The 22,439-nt window shown below is 39.5% G+C and overlaps 1 protein-coding gene across 2 annotated transcripts in view; it reads right to left on the reverse strand.

Moving 5' to 3' along the window:
* Positions 1–22,439, reverse strand: part of TRIP11 (thyroid hormone receptor interactor 11) — a 37,541-nt gene that overhangs the window by 9,402 nt on the left and 5,700 nt on the right. Inside the window, exons 5-15 of one of the 2 annotated variants that reach the window (XM_083609357.1) lie at positions 21,086–21,154; positions 20,530–20,695; positions 17,343–17,684; positions 16,749–16,789; positions 15,791–15,997; positions 12,266–15,319; positions 11,574–11,714; positions 11,079–11,272; positions 8,608–8,771; positions 8,303–8,406; positions 7,535–7,634 (exon numbers count right to left, since the gene is read on the reverse strand). In XM_083609357.1, the coding sequence (XP_083465483.1) occupies positions 7,535–7,634; positions 8,303–8,406; positions 8,608–8,771; positions 11,079–11,272; positions 11,574–11,714; positions 12,266–15,319; positions 15,791–15,997; positions 16,749–16,789; positions 17,343–17,684; positions 20,530–20,695; positions 21,086–21,154 (4,582 nt within the window). Of the gene's footprint in view, positions 1–7,534; positions 7,635–8,302; positions 8,407–8,607; positions 8,772–11,078; positions 11,273–11,573; positions 11,715–12,265; positions 15,320–15,790; positions 15,998–16,748; positions 16,790–17,342; positions 19,310–20,080; positions 20,696–21,085; positions 21,155–22,439 lie in introns of both variants that reach the window. The other variant, XM_083609358.1, reaches the window with a different exon arrangement.

Raw genomic sequence — 22,439 nt, forward strand, 5'->3', positions numbered from 1 at the left:
AAGTCTGCTCCTGGTTACCCCTCGTTTTCTTCATTTCAGCATTGTTATTTAAAGAGGGAAATGTGCCTGCTGTTCCCAACTGCTAAACAACTGAGAGTCAGAAATCCTTGCTAATCCATCAAATCACTCAGAGATCTATCAAGAGATCCCAATCTGCTTTGTTCTCCATCCTTCCTTCTGCAGACATTCTCTCTTGTCTGTATGACTCTCCTTGTGGCACAATTCCCAAAATGTTGACTATTACTGCTAAGCTAGCTACCCAGGAAAATTTTCTTCAACCCTCCCCAATCCTTACCCCCCTTCATTCCACAAATGGTAAAGATGGTCTCAACCTGCAATTTCTTCTACCTACTACATTGACAGCCATTAAAAAAAGAAAGAATGCTAGAGTGAAAAGTAAGAGATGCAGAATTCTTCTATCCCCAGCCCTCTCATCCATCTGAAGCCACTGCTACAAGCATAGTCAAACCTAGTTCTAGCTCCTGTTCAACTCAAACTGACCATGAGTGCTAAGAAGGATAGAAGCGTCCAAATAAATAATGCTCTTCTCTTCTGGCAGATGGCAGCTGCTGACAGGCAGATTAGGAAGAGAATTTCCCCTTCCCCTATTGCTGTGCTGTCTTCTTCCATCATCACTGGGGTAGTTTTGCCCCTGCCCAATGAAGTGCTTTACTTTTCTCTGGAAGGAACAAATTTACAAAGAACGAAACATTTACTTATCTGGTATAAGGTCATGGCATACGCTCAAGTACGCCACTGGGTAATCTCAGATTCTTTGCCTCCCTTTAGACTGAAGACCTTTTACTTTCTTACAGAACGCAGTAGCACCACTGAGAATCCTCAGTGCTTATCTGCATAACCCTTCCCAGTGTCCTATTTCTCATTCACAGTAGGGTAATGGAAGGTGCTGACAAAAGAATGATAAAGACAGGAGATGCTGGGAACTAGTTATTATACACATAGTTATTCAGCCTCCAAGGTTAATGGGTGACACTTTTCTTGTGGCTTTTGAATTCTAAACTTAAATTAACAGTAGTCTCCTCCTACCATATGGGTACAGAACAGCACCTGGATACTGGACTGATCAAAAGATTTGGTTCATTGCTCAGGGAGATAATGTTTAAAACTTTTAAGTTTATCATCACAAATAAGTGTTTAAGTTTATCATCACAAATAAGTGTTTAACCAGCTTCTAAGAAGGGTGCTAAAATTACCCAGGTGTGTAAGCAATACTGCTATACGTCTGGAACTAAATGTTACATCTCTAGAAACCACATTATGGAAATGCATCCTTTGTTACTGGTTGGCATTATGGCATAAACTTCCAAATCTCCTCTTGATACAGTGTCTCTGGAGAGATGACTTCCCTAGGCCCTGGGCAAAAATATTACATGGGAAACTTGTGTCCCTAGGACTATCTCCATCTGAACTATTAAAATTGGATTTAATTTCTGCCAAGAGAATTATAACTCACAAATTAGAGGAGATGGATTTACAATTTAATATTGCGACAGGTGGTGGCACCTGTTCGCCGATAAACCTTGGCTTAACACCTCCTACGAAACTTCCATCTTATTTAACTACCTTATCTGTGGTGACGCACAGGTATGCCTTTATAAAGGCTAGATTCAATGTTTTCCCATCAAACGTGTTGGGTAACAGACTCTCCAAAGGACAGATCTCACTCCTCTGTGACTGTAAAAGTGGATCTATAGAATCGTTATACCATATAATCTTCTGTTGTCCATTACATTCGGCTTCACGGTCCAAGTTTTTGGCCCCATATTTATCGAGAATAGCTGATAGACCTGAAGCCCAAATAATATACTTATTAAACGACGAAGATACAAGTAGATCCCTTGCAGTCGCTAGATACCTGATTAATGTTTTATTTCAAAAGAGGAGAAATGGATCTCTGTATGACTCTGACAGCTTAGCTAAACTTAAGTACCATCAATAAGTGCCAGAACCAAGACGCATACCCCCCAAAATCTGATGGATTTGAATTGCAGTTTACATAGAGGGAGCTTATTGTGTATAGTGTTTACTTAACTGAAGTAAAATTGGTTTTATATGGGTGTTTTAATTTTGGAACTGTTTAAATTGTATTGTTTATGGATAAATTTTGATGTATTGTTTCTGATATGGGCCAATGGCCGCAATAAATCTATCTATCTATCTATCTATCTGTTTTAGCTTCCCCCGACTCTCCATAATTTAATGACTTGCTTGGAGAAGGACTTGGTTTATTTTAATTCAAACGATACTTTCAGTTCTTTCAAAAGCTACTCAATCTATTCCTTGTAGATCCCTGCAGTAAGATGGAGTGATGTGTAGTACTAGGCAGCAACTTTTACCATGGGTGACTCTTTGGGTTCCTGTTGGAAGATGCCTGCTGGTATATAGCAAATGGGCCATAGGAACTGTTTTGCCAGTATTTGCCCCCAGTTGCTGCAGGGCTAGGGCACTGGTAATCTTCATTCCTGCCCTTGTTAACAAACGGCATCATAATGGTATAAAAAAAGCTGCTACCGACAAAGTTATTTCACTGAATATTTGACCAGCCAGCCAATTTAGTTCACTATCTGATTACAGCAAGAAGTTGTGTCTGCCAATTCCAACAGGGCATTTCAAAAGGTAAAAAGGGGGAATAAACATGTAGCACTTTCATACTTGGTTGCAGGATACAGTGTGTGCTTTACGTGACATTATCCTACTTCAGCTATAAAAATCCAGACTGCAGTCACACAGCTGGAATTTAGGGCAATGTTTATATAATCAAGGGGTAAATATAATAGTTTTATTGCAATGTGGCTGCTGATTTGCCATGGCCAAATTTCTTTACACCCTCAATAGATGAGGAAGGTGAAGTCTTTTAGTCTGTTAAAAAACAACAACTTGAAACGTAAGAGGAATCCTCTAAGAGCTTTTATATCTTTTGAGATTCCCTGCCTAACTGGGAAGCATGATTTTAAAAAGTCTTTAAAAATTACAGTTACATTTTTCTCCCAGCCCCCCCCCCCAACAAAGAACAAAGAAAACAACCAGACAATGCAGCAAAGAGAAGACTGGTGTGACCTGGAGGATATTCTCTCCTGAAGACATTCCAAATTCAGCATCTTAACCATCTCAACACTGATTAAAAATATAAAATTTGGAGCATCTGTAGAGGTCATGAGCCCTGAGCCATCAAGAATAAGGTAGGCTAAAAACTGAAACAAAGATCAATTGCTTAACACTCTCACCCAGCTTAACAGATACTGCAGCAGCATTTTTGCACAGCCTAGCTCACAGGACTGATGTGATTTGCGTGGGGACTACCTTGCGTGAACCAGTCTCCAGAAATGTGCACAAGTGCTACTACCCTTAAGTCATGCCTAGTTACTCAGAGACATTCAAAAGAGCAGGCCACAGGGACCTGGCAGAACTCCAAGGACTATTTTTGCAAATCCAATGGTTAATGGAGCATCACATTAAAATAAAAAAGTAACTCCCCATAACATGAAAGCATCAGAGGCCATAAGGGAGACACAATTATAGATTTGCATGATGAAGGATCCATAGGGTTTGGCAGTATGTTTGGATTGGCTGATTATATTCTCCAGCACCTATTATGAGAAGGGTCTATTAAGGCACGACTAAGTTATAAATAATTTTCCCACAAAAAGAGCCTTAATTATGTTTTGCTAAAAAAGAAGCCCCTATTAATACCATTGGGCTGTCCTATCAAGAAACCATTAATCTTAAACTGGCTTATATTTCATTTCAAATTCTGTCACAAGGCAAAAACAATTACCGCTTTCTTTGTTAAAAAAGAAAGAAAAAAGGTTTCTCCTGGCAAATCCTTCTGCTGTCTGGCCAAGCTGAGTGTTAAAGAAAATACATTACAAAAGCATTTAATCAAAACTTTGGAGTGCTCCCCGCCCAGCCCCCCCCAAGCCAAGGAAGCTTACATTGTAAGCAAACCCAACATGAGATTCTGTAGATTGGATTTATGCGTACAAGGCACAGCCGGGAAGGAGGGCACCTTAATTTTACAATTTACATTATTGTTGGCACGTGAGTGAATTTGTAAGCAAATCAGAGAATCTAATTGTTTTTGGAAAAGCGAATTTGTGAGCCCTCTCCGGGGAAAAACAGCATTTAACTTCACTGTGGCTCCACACTACTTAGTAACATAGCACACACATACACATACACACAACTAAACGACTAAACAACAACAAAACACACATATATAGCTTATATGCCAAAATGGCTTCTGTTGTTGTTGTTTAGTGGTGTCCGACTCTTTGTGACCCCATGGACTAGAACACTCCAGGCACTCCTGTCTTCCACTGCCTCCTGCAGTTTGGTCAAACTCATGCTGGTAGCTTCGAGAACACTGTCCAACCATCTCATTCTCTGTCATCCCCTTCTCCTTGTGCCCTCCATCTTTCCCAACATCAGGGTCTTTTCCAGGGAGTCTTCTCTTCTCATGAGGTGGCCAAAGTATTGGAGCCTCAGCTTCAGGATCTGTCCTTCCATTGAGCACCCAGGGCTGATTTCCTTCAGAATGGATAGGTTTGATCTTCTTGCAGTCCATGAGACTCTCAAGAGTCTCCTCCAGCACCACAATTCAAAAACATCAATTCTTCGGCGATCAGCCTTCTTTATGGTCCAGTTCTCACTTCCACACATCACTACTGGGAAAACCATAGCTTTAACTATACAGACTTTTGTCGGCAAGGTGATGTCTCTGCTTTTTAAGATGCTGTCTAGGTTTGTCATTGCTTTTCTCCCAAGAAGCAGGCGTCTTTTAATTTCGTGGCTGCTGTCACCATCTGCAGTGATCACGGAGCCCAAGAAAGTAAAATCTCTCACTGCTTCCATTTCTTTCCCTTCTATTTGCCAGGAGGTGATGGGACCAGTGGCCATGATCTTAGTTTTTTTGATGTTGAGCTTCAGACCATATTTTGCGCTCTCCTCTTTCACCCTCATTAAAAGATTCTTTAACTCCTCCTCACTTTCTGCCATCAAGGTTGTGTCATCAGCATATCTGAGGTTGTTGATATTTCTTCCGGCAATCTTAATTCTGGCTTGGGATTCATCCAGCCCAGCCTTTCGCATGATGAATTCTGCATAAACGTTAAATAAACAGGGAGACAATATACAGCCTTGCCGTACTCCTTTCCCAATTTTGAACCAATCAGTTGTTCCATATCCAGTTCTAACTGCAGCTTCTTGTCCCACATAGAGATTTCTCAGGAGACAGATGAGGTGATCAGGCACCCCCGTTTCTTTAAGAACTTGCCATAGTTTGCTGTGGTCGACACAGTCAAAGGCTTTTGCATAGTCAATGAAGCAGAAGTAGATGTTTTTCTGGAACTCTCTAGCTTTCTCCATAATCCAGCGCATATTTGCAATTTGGTCTCTGGTTCCTCTGCCCTTTCGAAATCCAGCCTGCACTTCTGGGTGTTCTTGGTCTACATACTGCTTAAGCCTGCCTTGTAGAATTTTAAGCATAACCTTGCTAGCGTGTGAAATGAGTGCAACTGTGTGGTAGTTGGAGCATTCTTTGGCACTGCCCTTCTTTGGCAAGGCAGTGATCCATGAAATGGCTTCTACATTAGGTTTTAAGATGCTGAAAACATTTTTGTGCATATTAGCTCAGTAATCTTTGCAACTCTGTAAGGTAGGCCATTTATTATTATCCCCATAGATCTCCCATTTCGATTCTGCTGATAGTTCGTTCAAAAAAAGGCCCATGGTATTCCACTGCTGTTTAGCTGTGGAGGGGGGCTACAGCCAATACAAGTATAACATCTCTGGAATATAGTCCACTGTTGTTATCAGGGACTGCACATGTTCAAGTGAATACAGCTAAGGAAATATATAATAATAATAATTTATTATTTATACCCCGCCCATCCAGGGAAACTGGAAAAATGAGAGCCAAACCAGAGACCACAAATCAGGTGACATCATGGCAGGTCGTCAGTCTCTCTTCTCTGTTCACACACGCAACACAGTATGTGAATACCCCAAGGCAGCAGCTCACCATTCCTTCTCTACAATTACACATTGCTTCAGTATGCTCATTCTGACAAGGGCACTTTTCTCTCTCAGGGAATGTTGGTCCCATTGGGGAACCTTCCACCTTCCAGGCAGGTATTAGTTGAACCACTTGCAATTTAGTTAAATGACTGATTTAAAAGTGGGAACTTTGAAATCTCTTAACATGAGGAATATAGGATAATAGAGATCCAAAGCCTTGTGTGATTGGAAAGGCGGAAAGGCACTGCCTTTGTGCAGTGTTCTCCATGCTGCCTACCATTCCAACTCCTGGGGTCTCAATCCCATGTCATTTCAGAGGCACCCTTGGCCTGCAAAAGCAGATGTCTAGGGGGCACAGGAGGCTGCAGTGGAAGACTGGAACTCCACTGGTGTTTTCCTAGATTGAATCACCAACTAGCTAAAAGTTCACCCTTGCAATATCATTGAATTTCTGGCAAACTTTTCTGTTGAGTAGTTCAGAGTAACATTTATGTTCGGGTGCATACAAAAATGGCTACATACGTATATGTATATTTATATGTATAAGTATATGTGTATGTATATGTATATAGTTACAGGTAGGTAGCCGTGTTGGTCTGCCGTAGTCGAAACAAAATAAAATTTTTGTTTTTGTTTTGTTTTTGTTTGTTTTTTGTGTGCATGCACACGAAAGCTCATACCAATAACAAACATAGTTGGTCTCTAAGGTGCTACTGGAAGGATTTTTTTATTATTATGTATATGTATATCTATATGATATAGAGCTGCATTTGGAACTCCAACTGCTGGGTAAACCTACTCAATCTGGCTTCTGTTGTCCCCCAGCCCCCCACCATCTAGTACACCACCAAAAATTGATCTACTTTTGCCTAGCTTGTATTTGTTCTTTCTCCCACTTGCCCAGGAACCTGTGTGTTTTACCTTATGACGTAGAGACACCCGGTAAGCAGCTGGCTTTAGTATCTCCAGAGATGCAGAATTAAAACTGGTGGGGGGGGGGGGTGAAACCACTTGTCTGCATTGGGCAAAAGTCTAAGGGCTGCATCCAATCCTGCACCAGTGGGGTTCCACTGGTACAAGATAGACATTTCCTTTCCTCCCACCCCGAATCTGCTCCAGAGGGTCCCCTAACCCTCTAGAGCTGATTTTTGAGGGTGCAAGGGATGTTGAAGGGGACAAAAGATGAAGAAGCTCCATTGCATGCAGCACAGTCCAATGCACCGGTGGAGCTACAGTGTTAATGGAATGTGAGAGAAGGAAGCAGACATTCAAATGCGGCTCTGTTGGTGTTATGCAGGCTTCAGTTTTCACCAAGGCCTCCTGTTTACAATCTAGTCTGATGAAGATTTTTGGAGGTCTCGAAAGCTTGCACACTGTTTTGTGACATTTTTGTCAGCTTAGTAAAAGGCACTGCTACCAAAATGGATTTTATAATTTTTTCTTATAGGCCAACACAGATATCTTCCGGTTTTGGTGCATTGCTACCAAGATCTGTTACCTTGTTTTTTAAGGTCCTCAATTTGATCCTCTTTAAGATCCAGCTGCTCTGCTAGCCTTGATGCAGATTCTAATGCTGCGTTTGCTTCCTCCAGGTTTTCCTGTAAGATGAGGTAGATCATCCATAGCAACCATATACTGCGATAACTATGCTATCAATACAGCACGACAGAGTTTAAAATCAGGCTAGCCAAATGGATTAAACACATACATACCAGTATAACTTAGGTCAAACTTTTTAAAGTTTCCTTTAAGCATTATATTCCTTGAGCGATGCCACCAAAATGGGTGAATTCTTACCATATGTGATTAATAGAGCGGAACGTAATTTCCGGCATCTTACTAAGGACTCTGGATATTGTATTCTACACCTGCTGGGATGATCTTAAATAGTTCACTTCACCTCACTGCATGGCAGGGCTGACCCTTGATTTATATAAAATTGTGACTGCAGTTTGATTTACTGCAGGTCTACCACCTATTTGCAAACTCTCAAGGCATACACCATTCCAAAAATTATGTTCCTCACCTATGGGAAGAATTTTGGTGGGTCTTGGCTTGCAGGAAATATTTAACGACATGATCAGGCAGATTCTATTCCTCTCTCAAATCCTTTCCCCCAATATTTCCTCATACCTTTCTACAGCAATAATCTAGTATCTTATTTCTGCTGCCTTCCACCCTTTCCCATCTGTCCACTGCTGCTGTGGTTGTTTGCCATGCCAGTTAAAAGAAATGAGGCTGCATTATAGAACCATTTCAACATTACCTGCAACGAAACTACTTTATCTTCTAGTTGCTCTACTTTTTTCTTCCATTCTTCAGTCTGCCTTTGGTGTTTCTGTAGCTCGGCTGAATACATAGCTTTCTCTTCTAAAAATAAAATATGTACACTTTTACTTTTGTGTGTGTATATATATGTGCGTGTGTGTGTGTGTTTTAAAAAACAGAAACCTAATTATGAAGAGCAGTTATCTGGGAGAATATCTCAGTTTTATCAACAAAATACTATTAAGTATATCTTTTAAATAAGCTAGTATGAATGCACTCTTATTTCTGGAGGAGTTAACTTACCTTGCTGAAACTGCTCTAGCACCATCTGCAGGTTGGCCAGGGACACAGCATACTGTTTCACTTGGTCCTGGGAAATTGTTAGCTGCATGACAGTTTCATCTCTCTGCCTGGTAACAAAGTTCAGCTGTTCTTGCAAGGATTCCACCTGCATGCTAGCCTGGTGGCTTGAAGTAAAATATGTAAAATCAACCAGGTTATTTTAAAAACACACACAAAAAACCTTAACTTCTGCTGCCCTTGGATCTTTCAAGGGTCTGGATATTTGGCAGCTGTCACCTCGGCTTCAAAATATAAACATGAAATCAGTTCCTGCAGATATTCTTTGCAGGAAGAAGAGTTTACACTTTTCTTCTTTCTTTCAAAAAAGGTTTTAAAAAGTTAATCAAATTTTGTTGAAACTACTCTCTTCTGGAAGCAATTCTAGTTATATATAGGTATTTCATTCTCTTCAGACTTAATATAACCCAGGGGAAAAGAGGGATTAAAGTGACACACTCAACAGAAATGCCAGTTTTTATAGGCAGATATTAAATAAATGATGGGACGCGGGTGGCGCTGTGGGTTAAACCACAGAGCCTAGGACTTGCCGATCAGAAGGTTGGCAGTTTGAATCCCTGCGACGAAGTGAGCTCCCGTTGCTCGGTCCCTGCTCCTGCCAACCTAGCAGTTCGAAAGCACGTCAAAGTGCAAGTAGATAAATAGGTACCACTCTGGCGGGAAGGTAAACGGCGTTTCCGTGTGCTGCTCTGGTTTGCCAGAAGTGGCTTAGTCATGCTGGCCACATGACCCAGAAGCTGTACGCCGGCTCCCTCGGCCAATAAAGCAAGATGAGCGCCACAACCCCAGAGTCGGCCATGACTGGACCTAATGGTCAGGGGTCCCTTTACCTTTTATTAAATAAATTATACGAGATACTAAGCTGGCCTCTAAAGAAGAAAGTGTATTGTCAGTTAGATTTTTTTTCTTTTCTTGGATTGTTTTGATTGTAAACTTTATGGAAAATACAAATAAAGGTACAAAAATTTTAAAGGGCCAGTGAGAAAGCAACTGCTTCCCCACTTGTATGTTTCTGCCATTTGAACGAGGAAGTTGAGAAGTCTGTAACAGCTCAGCTGCATCAAACCAAGAGGGACATTAAAGGCTAGCATCCTGCCTCTTTCAGTGGCCAGCTGAGAACTTCCAGGTATGGGGACAACGCTCCTCAACAAGCGGCAGTCAGACGCAATTCACCTCTTAAGATGGAGGTTCCATTTAGCTCTTTTTCAAATCATCTAGCCAGTGACCATCGGCAAGTACAGTGGTACCTCGGGTTACATACGCTTCAGGTTACAGACTCCGCTAACCCAGAAATAGTGCTTCGGGTTAAGAACTTTGCTTCAGGATGAGAAAAGAAATCGTGCTCCGGCGGCGCGGCAGCAGTGGGAGGCCCCAATAGCTAAAGTGGTGCTTCAGGTTAAGAACAGTTTCAAGTTAAGAACGGACCTCCGGAACGAATTAAGTTCTTAACCCGAGGTACCACTGTATTCCATAAATGAGATCTGTTGCTTTCTTTGATCCAGCCTGATCCATCAGCCAATCACTTTCATTGTCAGGCCGCAAGTTCCAGTGTTATGAAGGAAAATCCCCTTTTGCTCTGTATTTTCTTGACACCATTTTATAGAACCTCTTTCATGTTCTCTGTCTAATCTGAAAGCCTCCAGCACTTAAAGCCTTTCTTGTGCTTTACCGCATGTATAGATCAAACAAGGCCCTTCAGCTCCCACCCTAAAGAATAAAACACCTCTCTCTACCATGCGTTAAGGTATGAATTATCCTATTATTGATGCACTATCTAGTTCAGGGGTTGTCAACCTGGTCCCTACCGCCCACTAGTGGGCGTTTTAGGAATCTAGGTGGGTGGGAGGGGGTTCTAGGGCACAAGCTGAATCCTCCTTCCATCGAACACTGGTGGGCGGTAAGAAAATTTTACCATCAAGAAAGATGCATTAGTGGGTGGTAGGGCTACCCCTGATCTAGTTGAAAATTTCAGGACTTTCACCCAACCCTGGTTCAAATTCCCTTGCAAACCACACCACCCCCCCTTTCAGGCATGAACCTAATTATAACTTATTCTCGGCAGGTTAAACAAGTGAAACCACCAGCATTCCCTTTTGCCTTTAGAGAAGGAGGGAAGGCAGGCAGGCAGGCAGAAAGGAGGGAACAGTAAGAATGATAAAAATGCACGAGCGGGCCCTGTGTTGCAGTTAAAAGTCTGAGCATGATGGCTGTAGTATACTGACACTTTAATTACTTTCTGAAAGAGAGCAAAGAAAGAGACACAAGTGCCATCAGGACTTCTGGACAAAACCATACAAGGGTGCTCTCACATCATCGCCCATCTCAATAGGATGTCTGGACAAAACATTTCAACAAAACTAGCTGCTGACTAGGATTCTGGGTACCGATAAGGCTAAATTAAGCAAAGTTATTACCTGGCATTCTCCACTGCAGTTGATGAAAACTGCAGCTTTTCTTCCAAAAGCTGGACTTTCTTTTTAAGCTTAGATTCCCGATCCTCAGCTGCTAAAGCTTCCCGTGTGGAAGTGTCTTCCCTTTCTAAAAGGTGATTGCGCAATCTCTCCAATTCTTGATTCAGACGCTGCTCCTTATCACGTAAATGCTGTATCTGTATAATTAATTGAGGGCACATTGCTTCAGCTTTTCTTATTCACCCTCAGCTACCCACTCTTTCATTCACTCAATTTTCATCCTTCGATGGTGCCACATGTTTCTACAGAGACTTTCCCTGGTACCCAGAGCCCCCTGCCTCCCCACCCCCAATTAACCCTGCAAGGAGCATTATATTGCAACCTACAGACCAGGTTGCTGTGTGTACTTGGATTAGGGGTGGGTGTGACATCCCTGAGAGTTTGTTCAGTTTGCAAATATGCCCACAAAGCCCCCAAAGGCTGGTAACTCTTGCATACCTCATTCTGTAGGGCACTAGTCTCCATTTGTTTCTGCTTCAGTGCTAACATGACTTTATCCCTCTCTTGCTGAAAAGCAACAGCCTTCTCCTGCATTGATTTTGCTTCATTTAACAGCTGGTTCAGCTCTCCTGCTTTCCCCTTCCAAAAATAAAAATAAAGAGAGGTTATTGCATTTTAAAGATCTATCTTCTTTTAATGTTAAAGGTGCAGCACTGTGCCAGGGGACTTGAAAGGATATAAATGTGGGTGTACAGTAATAAATTTGAGAATTAAACTAAGGCTGGGAACCCCACAAATACTTATCTATGCACAAGCCCCTACTGAACACTGCTGACTTACATCTGAGTACACTTGCATAAGATTGCATTGCAAATCAGATGTTGACTAGAATTTGCATCTTCCTCATTTACAAACTTTACATTCTAAAATATATGGACATTTAAAAACTGATACTGGTGTTTTCCTCAGGAGACCTGAACATGTTCCTTAGTTTTCAGCCTCTGCAAAAGTATAGACATTTCTCAAGCGAGAATGTCTAGAAACCTATTGACATCCTTCCTGGAATTCTGCATATGCAATTGGGACCCTGCGCCAGATAACAAAAATAAGCATTGCTTGACTTAATAGCAATCACACCTTTCTCCCTTTGACCTTGAACAAAATAAGCAAAAATTCAACTCATCACATACCTGCTCTTTCTCTTTCAACAGTTTTTCAAACGTAAAAGCCTTCTCCTTCATGGAACTAGACTCAAATTCCTTCTCCTTCAGCATCATTGAGAACTGCAGGTTAGTCTCCTGTAGCGCTCTGAACTCGGTTTCTTTCTCCTTGCATTTTGCCACTATTCTATCATTTTCTTCTTTCAATTTACGGATGTCCATTTCTAAAATCAGAGTTCTCTCCTTTAGGTTAGTTATACCTTGCTTCAGCAGTTCATTTTCGTTCTCTTTATTACTAAGGTTTTCGCTGAGAGAAAGCAACTGATCACTTTTTGATTTTATTAGCAGGTCTTTTTCCCTAAGTGACTTCTGCAGGACATCACACTTCTCCTTTAAGTGCTTTATCTCAAATTCAGACCCCTCTTGACCCTTTCTTTCCATCTCCGATGATGCAGCCATAGAATCAGACAGCCTCTGATTATTCTCCTGCAGAATTCGGATAGTTGAATCTTTTTCTTCCAGTGCTTTACTCATGCGCTCCAGTTCCTCATTTAGTGGTTTGGAGTCACTAGTAAACATCTGAGAAGCAGCACTGCTGGAAGTCTCCGATGACTGTGAAGCAGTGGTAGACTTTACTGGCAGAGGAGGTGTTACCATATCAAGTTTCCCCAGAATAAAATCCCTGGTGTTGTTCAGCTCTCCTATGCTATGCTGAACTTGTGCTAATTCTTGACTAAATGTTTTCAGCTTTCTCTCATTTTGTTCATAGCCTTGAATCAAGCCATTATACTCTATCTGCAGCTGAGAATTGTTCTCACTATCCATGGAGATCTGTGTTTGAAGCCTTTGCAGTTCTTCTTGGAGATGAGCAGACTCATGTTGCATATTTTGGACAGTGGTCATTACTTGTTTCTTCCACTCTTCCATTTTCTTCACTTGCTGTTTCAAATTATCACGTTCCTGTAAAAGCTCCTCGAACTGATTGCTGTTAATCCCTCCTAACTCATTGCCTCCATCCATGCTGGATGTCTGGAGGACGGTCAATAAAGTTTGGCATTTTTGACTTAAAGCATCAATCTCAATATCTTTCTCTCGAATGATCCGGGACAAGTTCTTAATAGTTTCTCGGGACATATCTTGGCTGCTGTTTTCAAATTCATTGGCTAGTTTTTGATTTTCTTCCTGAAGCTTTTTCAGAGCTGCTTCCTTAGCTGCTACAATGTCCATCATCTTGTGATATTCTGTTCTTAACTGACTGTTTTCCCTAGTCTTTTCACTAAGAACTGCCAGCACTTGCTCCCTTTCCATGGCATAGGCCTGTAATTGCTGCTGAAGGTAAATAATATCCTGCCCATAAGATGGAGCTGAAACCCTTGCATGGAGAGCTTGTATCTCTAAGTTTTTCTCTTGGATGATTTGTGTGAGCTTGCCAACTTCATCTTTGGACAGCTGATCAATTTGTCTACTTAGCAAGACATTCTTTTCATTCAGAAGTTTGATCTCCATTTCTCTCTCCTTGATGCCTTTCACCAGCCTTTCAATTTCAGCTTTAGATAAGTCATGCTTCTCATTTCCATTTTCACCATTAAGTGTCTGCACTTTGGTTTCTTGAAAGAGATCAGGAGGATCTGGCTGAATGACTGTTCTCTGATGATGCAACTGGTTTTTAATTTGTTCTATTGTCCGCTGCAAGCTTTTGATTTCCTCATCCTTTTCCAAGCACACCTGTTTGTGTGTGATGCTCATTTGTTCACACTGAAATTTGGACTCCTCAGTCTCCTTTTTGTACTCCTGCAGCGAATGCTGAAGTTGGGCCATTTTCTGATTCTGATCCTCAACCGTTCTTTTGTTAAGTTTTACCTCGTCTTCAAGATTATTTTTATGCACAGTTAATTGTGTTACTTCTGCTTCAAGTTCAGTGATAATATCTAGGGTTTTGGGCTCAGCCAAAGAGGACGACCTACTCTGCTGGTCTTTCACTCGTTCAATTTCTTCTTTCAAATGATTGTTCTCTTCTTTCATGGTTGAAAGGCTTTTCTCCTTTTCTTCTAAACTTTGTTTTAAAATGTCAAATCTTTTGGAGTCCTTAATATAATCTTCAAGCTGCTGCTCTAGTTCAGAAGCCCTGGTTTTAAATTTTTCAACAAACACTTCTTTCTCTTTTATGAGCTCTGTCAGTTGTTTTTGCCCGGCTAAGCTAGTCGTTAACATCTCTTTGGTTTCCTCATGGTCAGCTTCCATCTGTTCAATGCTCCTCTTGAGTTCTGCTATCTCAAAGTCTCTCTCTTGGTTAAGTTTAACTAAGCGCTCGTGTTCAAACTGTAACACCGTGGTATTCATGTTACGTGCATTAGACAGCTCCTCAATGGTTTGCTCATATTTATGAGCCTGTTCCACCAATTGGCTTTCAGTTTGGCTTAGTTCATTTTCTAGCCGCCTTTTTTCTAGTTTCAAAGCTTCCACCGTGGTATCTTTTTCAAAAGCGATCTTACTCTTCTCACTACTAGCTTCCTGTAACTGCTGTTTCAGTTCTTCACAAGTCATCTGAAGCTTTTCGTTTTCCATTTGAAGCTTTGAAATACATTTCTCCAAGTCTGTATTTATTAGTTTATTTTCTGAAATTTGCTCATTCAGCTTGGAAATTTCTGCTTCCCTTTCTTTGGCTGATTGGACGTGAAAACCACTGTTAAATTCTTGACTTCCACTGTTAGATTCTGGACTTATCTTGCTTAACTTATTTTGGAGTACAGAAATTTCTTCTTCTCTTTGTGTTAGATTTTTCTTTAATTCTACTATTTCCTGCTTATTTTTGGAGCTACAGTGCTGGGATGTTTTTAGCTGTTCTTTTAGCTCTTTTATTTTGTTTTCCAAGTGTTGTTTAGTCATGTGCAAATCATTAAGTGCAAATGTACACTGATCCAATTTCTCTCTCTGGCCTTCTAGCTCCTTGCTCATTTCCAGCTTCTCAGCTTCTAGCTTCGATGTTTTTCTTTTTTCAGACTCTGTGTCCATTTTTAGCTGGTTGACAGTATTAGCAGTTTCTGCATTCTGCTTGGCTAGCTGCTCTTTTAAAATAATCATATGCTAAAATAAAAACACAAACAAATGTTAAAAAAGTAGAGAAAGCCCATACATGGTAAATAAACAGACCCGTAAAGCACCCTGAAGAGTGGAAAAATCACCATCATTTCATCATTAGTTTTTCAAAATACTAGAGAAATTATGTTACTGAATTAAACATTAATGTCAACACCAGTTAGGGTTGTATTCAACTAACTTTTACTCAAGAGTAGATCCGCTGAAATGAATGAACCTAAGTTAGTCATGACCATTAATTTTAATGGGCCTACTCTGATCATGTTAACAGGAAATGTTAACATTTTGAATATATTCCATCCAACATTCTCTGAAAACCTGCATTATTTCTCTTCACAACAAAGCAAATTCACTGATGAGCAATACTGATAAAAGTGATTCAGCCAATAGTTTTAGATTTCAGTACAGATAATAAATATCCTTACCCACCCAACCCCTTTAGTTTATTCAATATATTACCTGGGTAGCTTCTTGGTTCTGCTTGTCCAATTCTTCTAGTTCTGCTATTAATGTTTCTTTTTCAGCAATACTTTCATTAAATTCATGTTCTTTCCTTTCCAAGTCTTTTCTTAACTGATTTAACTCTATGTTCTGTCCTTGAGTTGATACATACACATCACTTTCACACGTTGGTTGTAAGCTTTCCAGTTTTGTTTGAAGCCCTTCCTTAATTTAGACAGAAAAAAGACCCTACATTTAATAGGATAAAATCAATTTGGGAATATTCATGAGTATCAATCAGTTGGGTTTTTTGTCTTTGTTAAGAGGCTTTAAAATTATTTATGGAAAACACAAAATTCACTTTAATGACTGAAAGTACTAAATTAGCCAAATGGGAAGACAAAGCTATTCAACTGAAAGGAGAGGGCACCATTTATGTTATTCCTGTCCAGTTTGTAACAGAAGCTTAGGAAACAACCCCATGCCTGGGCACAAATTTCATATTGCATAAACCACTTTTATAACATTAAAAGATATAAGTATATTTGCAATTCATACACTGCTTTAGGAAATAAACATATTTCTGAATTTATGGAATTGCAAAAATCACAACATTCTGGAAGCACGAGATGCCCTTTTTTAAGGGGATGCAAATGTTAAATCAGGGAAGGCATGAACATAAATGCTTACTAACTTGCCTTGTCCGGTCAATTTATTGTTTGGTAAGATCTGAAGATACTGTGCTATTGTGCTCCTTCCATCAGTATACCATTGAGGACATAGTATACTATTATCTGCTGACAGAGATGGGAGAAACTGCAGCAACCTCCTGGTATTCACATAAATTTGGGTTCACATTTACCTGTTTCTCAGTGGCATTATAACAGAAGTGAGCAACAAGGGGCATGTGTGGCTGTTGGAGCACTTACTATGCAAGGTTATTTGTAAAAGCATGAGAATTTAGTAATTTGTTTACCTGATCTGACATTTTTAGTCTTGTTATTTCATTTTCCGCATCTGTAAAAACAATTAAAAAAAACACCTATTATTTTTAGAGGAAAGTATACAAGAATACAAAGGCAACACCTGAGGTTATAATCACAAAGATACAATTTTGGAATTTTACATACTACCAAGTTAAAACAAAAAAAGCTAGCATTAAAAATAATTGTGTAATTACTGTTTATTTATCTTCTATCACTCATCATTTCTGTGACAGCCACTCAGAAATAAGCTAGAAACCAAGGCAGCCAAATGAATTTCAGTATAACAACATACACATCTCTAAAATGCATATTCTTAGAGGCATTCATTTTCATACGCTTAGGCCAGGAACCAGACTCCTCAGCTTTCCTTCCCAGGCAGCAGCCTTATTTCTGAAGGTCAAGGGGAATTCTGGAGTAAGCATTAAATGAGAGGACACTACTGGAAGAGAAAATGGCCAAATCCCACCCCCATCCTCACATAAAGAAGCACTTTCTTCATATGTCTCTTTGAAGTGCATTTCAAGATTGTCCTAAAACTATATGTACATGATAAAATTAGACACAACATTACAGTGGCTTCATACCAAGAAGTGCTTGCTGTAGTCGGAGCACTTCTGCTTGCAGTGATTCTACTGCAGACTTAGGGACTTCCACCTGTGTTTTTAAATCAGTCTGTTCTTCAAGAAGAGATGCCTGGAATTTATGGGAATCAGATTTGAGTCTTTCATATTCCTGCATTAGTTGACTCTTCTCCATTTTCACCAATTCAAGTTCTTTCAAGAGACTATTTTTCTCTTCTGCTGCTGATGACAGTTGTTGACTTAAACTTTTGACTTTATCCTGCAAGTCCTTCAGCTGCGATGCTGTCGATTCAGCCACAATGTTCTGTGGGTCGCATTCAGAAGAAGTGTCAGCAGCTGCACCAACTATAAAGTAGAAAAAAACGCAACTGTAACATCTCCCAGAAATAGGGCATTTTCCCATAGCAGTCACAAGATCTAAGTGCCAAAGATATGTAATAATGGGTTGGGTCCAGAGTCAAAACATGCATAATGGGGCTGACAAAAGTCAGCTTGTCTGCCTTTCTTTTTTTTCCTTTTTCTTTTTTTGGCACATCCTTTATTATTTTATTCACATAATATACATTCTTTACAACAAACAACTCCAAAATAAACAGACAACTCCGAAATAAAATCATATGTAACAAAACCAATTAATTAAAACTTAATAAAGAGTGGGACTGCATTAAGGAATACATTAAAAAAGTCGGTGCTGGAGCTTAAAAATTAATATGCAAAAGTTTAAAAGGTGCAAGGAGATAGGATAATAATATATTAAGGATGGAATAACAAATAAAGTGAATAATGCAACAATAACAAAAATAATAGTAGGTAAAGAAGATCGCACACGGATGGAGGGAAGTACTGGGCTGTGGGGGAGGGAGGTGAAGGGATTAATTGAAATTGTTAAAGATTGGTATAGGATTTAAGAGATTTAATTTTTTATAAAGATTCTATAAGGAAAGCAGCAAGCAGCAAGAAATATCAAGTAAAGGTATCGGAGAGGAGATCAGTGTTAATGAAAACATGAAACTTGTCTGCCTTTCTTTCCCACACCACCAGGCACCAGAAAATGATTCATCAAGGACTGGAGGGGCCATGCAGAAAGAGGTAAGCTGTGGTCTAGGGGGCTTGGGAAAACCCAATAACCCACTGACCATTAGTGGAACAATTTCAGGGGGCTGCTGTGGAGAGAGGGGGGCAGGGAAGACTCCTTCCATGAGCCCCATTACATATATGTAAGTCTGGATCCAACACAAAAAATTTGGAATAGCAAGTATTTTCAGCCTGTGAAAAATCAGTTTTTACTCCAGCAGATATGTTGTCAAAAATCAATTATAAAAATCAAATATTTAATTAACGCTGTTTGGCATTCATAGTTCAATTACAAGTAAGCAGTTACTCTGATTCCTAAAAGATCTATTTCTCACAAGTGCAGAATTCATATTATGTGGCACCTATAGCAGTACCAGCTCTACATATGGAAGCAGTCGAGTTAGTCCCAAGTTGTTGGCTTCATGTATGAATAGTAAAAATTGGCGCTGACGCTGACAGGCAAAGCATAAAACAATGACAAGGTTCTTATTAAATCACTTTTAAAAAGACTGAGAAGCTTCTGCTTTACCAACATGTTAGATCAAGTCCCTAAAGATGGCTGAAACAGGAATTTCCAGGATCTACTTCCAACGCTTTTGGAGCCTGCTAGGTAGAAAGGGTGTGTTTGTTCAAAGGGTGCGTTTATAGATGAACTGCACTGTGTCTGTGAAACCAGTCATTATGTGAATTCTGTGGCTGCTGAATGTACAGATTTGGATGTAGGTAACTTTAAAAATGACTTTTTCCTAATACAGATGCTAAAAAGCATGTGTGTATAAAAATGGTATTTAGCTAGTACAGATGCTGAACTTATTCCATCCTGTCATGCGTATATTATTGTATGGTTGGAATCTAAGACAGTAAGCCAAGGCATGCTGATGGAGGAGTAAACCACACTAAACTTTAGTTACAGATAGGTAGCCGTGTTGGTCTGCCATAGTCAAAACAAAAAAAATTTTTTCCTTCCAGTAGCACCTTAAAGACCAACTAAGTTAGTTCTTGGTATGAGCTTTCGTGTGCATGCACACTTCTTCAGATACACTGAAACAGAAGTTGCCAGATCCTTCTATATAGTGAGAAGGTGGGGAGGGGTATTACTCAGAAGGGTGGTGGGAATGGGTGATTGGCAGATAGCTGTGATGAGCCTGTTGACTCTTAACGACTGCAATAGGTCTTACAGGAAAAAGCAAGGGGTGAGAAGGTGAAAAATGGCTTTGTCATGTATAATGAGATAAGAATCCAATGTCTTTGTTCAGACCAGGTCTCTCCATGGTTTTAAGTTTGGTAATGAGTTGCAATTCAGCAGCTTCTCTTTCCAGTCTATTTCTGAAATTCCTTTTTTTCCTTCCAGTAGCACCTTAAAGACCAACTAAGTTAGTTCTTGGTATGAGCTTTCGTGTGCATGCACACTTCTTCAGATACACATGTGTATCTGAAGAAGTGTGCATGCACACGAAAGCTCATACCAAGAACTAACTTAGTTGGTCTTTAAGGTGCTACTGGAAGGAAAATTTTTTGTTTTGTTTTGACTATGGCAGACCAACACGGCTACCTATCTGTAACTGAAATTCCTTTGTAGTAATACAGCTACTTTGAGATCTTGTATAGAATGTCCTGGGAGATTGAAGTGTTCTCCTACTGGTTTCTCTGTCTTGTGATTCTAACACTAAACTTTGTGGGACTTACTTCCAAGTAAACATGAATAGAATCAGGCTGCACATTATTGTTTTATCTTACATTCTCTATGGCCAGCATCACGCCCAGCTGCATCCAGAGTTAAATGTCACATTGAATAAGGAGTGTGTGAGAACAAGTTTTCCACCTCTCGGCAAAACTGATCCCTAAACCATCACAGACTTGGTTAGGTATCTAGACAGAAAAGTCAGTGTAGGATACCTAGGAAGTCATCATTATAATTTCTTCTGAACTTTTGATTGGTTCTTACAACCTATTTAAATGCACCAAGGTCAATAACTGTGCAAATTGTCATACACAGTGCAACCATAAAGAGTATTCTTGAATGCTATACATATTTGGTTCTCTAAAGAGCTGGAATCAATGACAATAGATTATCAACAATTCATTTTAAAACTCCCAACAAACCAATAAACAAGACCTTTCTGTAATTGATCCTCAAGTTCTTCTATTCGTTCCTCGTATTCACCCAGTTCTTCTCGATGACGTCGGCTTATTTCTGCTAATTTATGACGATGTGCATCTTGTAATACTGAAAGCTCATGTTGATGCTCATCTATTTCTTGACTCAAGTTCTGTTTTAGCTCCTAAAATGTGCATTTTAAAGAAAGTTATATCATCTGTCTAAGATATAGGATGCAGATTATGTCTTGTATTTTTAATGTGAGCAATAGTTCATGCAAGACTTCTGAAGACTTGGGCATGGTACACATTTTATATCTATATTGTTATCTATATATACAATATAACAACACAGTTTACTTGTAAAAAACACCACAACATCTTGTTTTAATTCACTCAGATAATTTCTCCACCACAAACCTATCAGTATTTATAGTGATCCTCACCTTTAATGGTATTTTGTCCATAGTTAAGGATGTGAATATCTTGTTTTATGTGAATTTTTACAAACTGAAAGAGGATTAACAGAAAATGTAAAGCAAGAGGAAAACTAATTTATTAAAACATAGTCTTACCTTGATAATATTTTGCAGCTTGCCGATTTCATTCTGATCTGTATTATTTGCTCCTTCTGGTTTGGAAAACTAAATAACAAGGAGAAAACTTTTAGTTTTGAAAATGCTGAAAGATGTTCAACTAGAATGTATGGGATCTGCAGCAGATTTTGGGAGAATGTGGGAGGCTGCATATGGAGAATGGGGACCCACTAAATGTTTGAAATGGGAAATCCCATTTGTGTAAGCCCACACTGTGGAATGCCCTCAGATGTCAGGGAAATAAACAACTACCTCACTTTTAGAAGACATCTGAAGGCAGCCCTGTTTAGGGAAGTTTTTAATGTTTTAATGTCTTTTTTTTTGTATTTTTAATATTTTGTTGGAAGCCACCCAGAGTAGCTGGACGGGTATAAATATATTATTATTATTATTATTATTATTATTATTATTATTATTATTATTAATCCCACCAGGCACATAGAGGGCTCCATGGAGTAGGAGAGGGAAGGAAAGTGTCATTTGTACAAGAGGGAGTCCATTGTGCAAGAAGAATGTTACCAACGGATACCACCTACTAAATGTCTGAAAAATTGCATGTTGTAGAAGCAGCACAGAAATCAGTCATAAGTTTATTAGATTTTAAAATTTTAGAGTTTAGAGTTTAGCCGTCCATTGATTTAAATGGGTCTAATGCTGGATGGCCATCTGTCATGGATGCTTTAGCTGAGATTCATGCATTGCAAGGGGTTGAACCAGGTGACCTTTGGGGTCCCTTCCAACTCTATCATTCTATGATAATCAGAGTATGACTGAGCTGAATTAAACCCAACCATAAGATTAAGAAATAGGGTAATTCTATAATTCAATGTAATCCAGTGAACAGAATGCCAAAAGAATCTACATTCAAATCATAGCTTAGTCTATTATGTATCAGCTTAAATGTTAACATCTCTCAGCCAATAATATACCACATATTTCTAAGGAAGAGAGGTAAGATCAGAAAAAAGCACTGATATTCGAAAGCAATACATACTAAAACAACATTATACTTTTGAGAAAATATAGATATTCATATTTATATTTCTTTTAAAAAATGTATCCAATAAATACATATAACTGATCTGCTTTGGATCCCTTTTGTCAAAAGAACAAAGATGCATACATAGGATTCAAAGTTGACATACAGTACATCTCTATCCACTTTGACATGTCACAAACATCAAACCACAACACCTGAGAGCTTGAATCAAGCAAGTGTGTGCTTTTCAGAGCTTCACAACCCAAGAATTCAGGGCCAAATGTAGTTCTGCCACAATCTTGCAGAGCTTTGCACTCCATGGTTTGTAAGAGAAAGTTGGACACTGTCACCACA

This window comes from Podarcis filfolensis (genome assembly GCF_964270895.1).
Source record: "Podarcis filfolensis genome assembly, chromosome: 1".
In the NCBI taxonomy this organism is placed as follows: Eukaryota; Metazoa; Chordata; class Lepidosauria; order Squamata; family Lacertidae; genus Podarcis; species Podarcis filfolensis.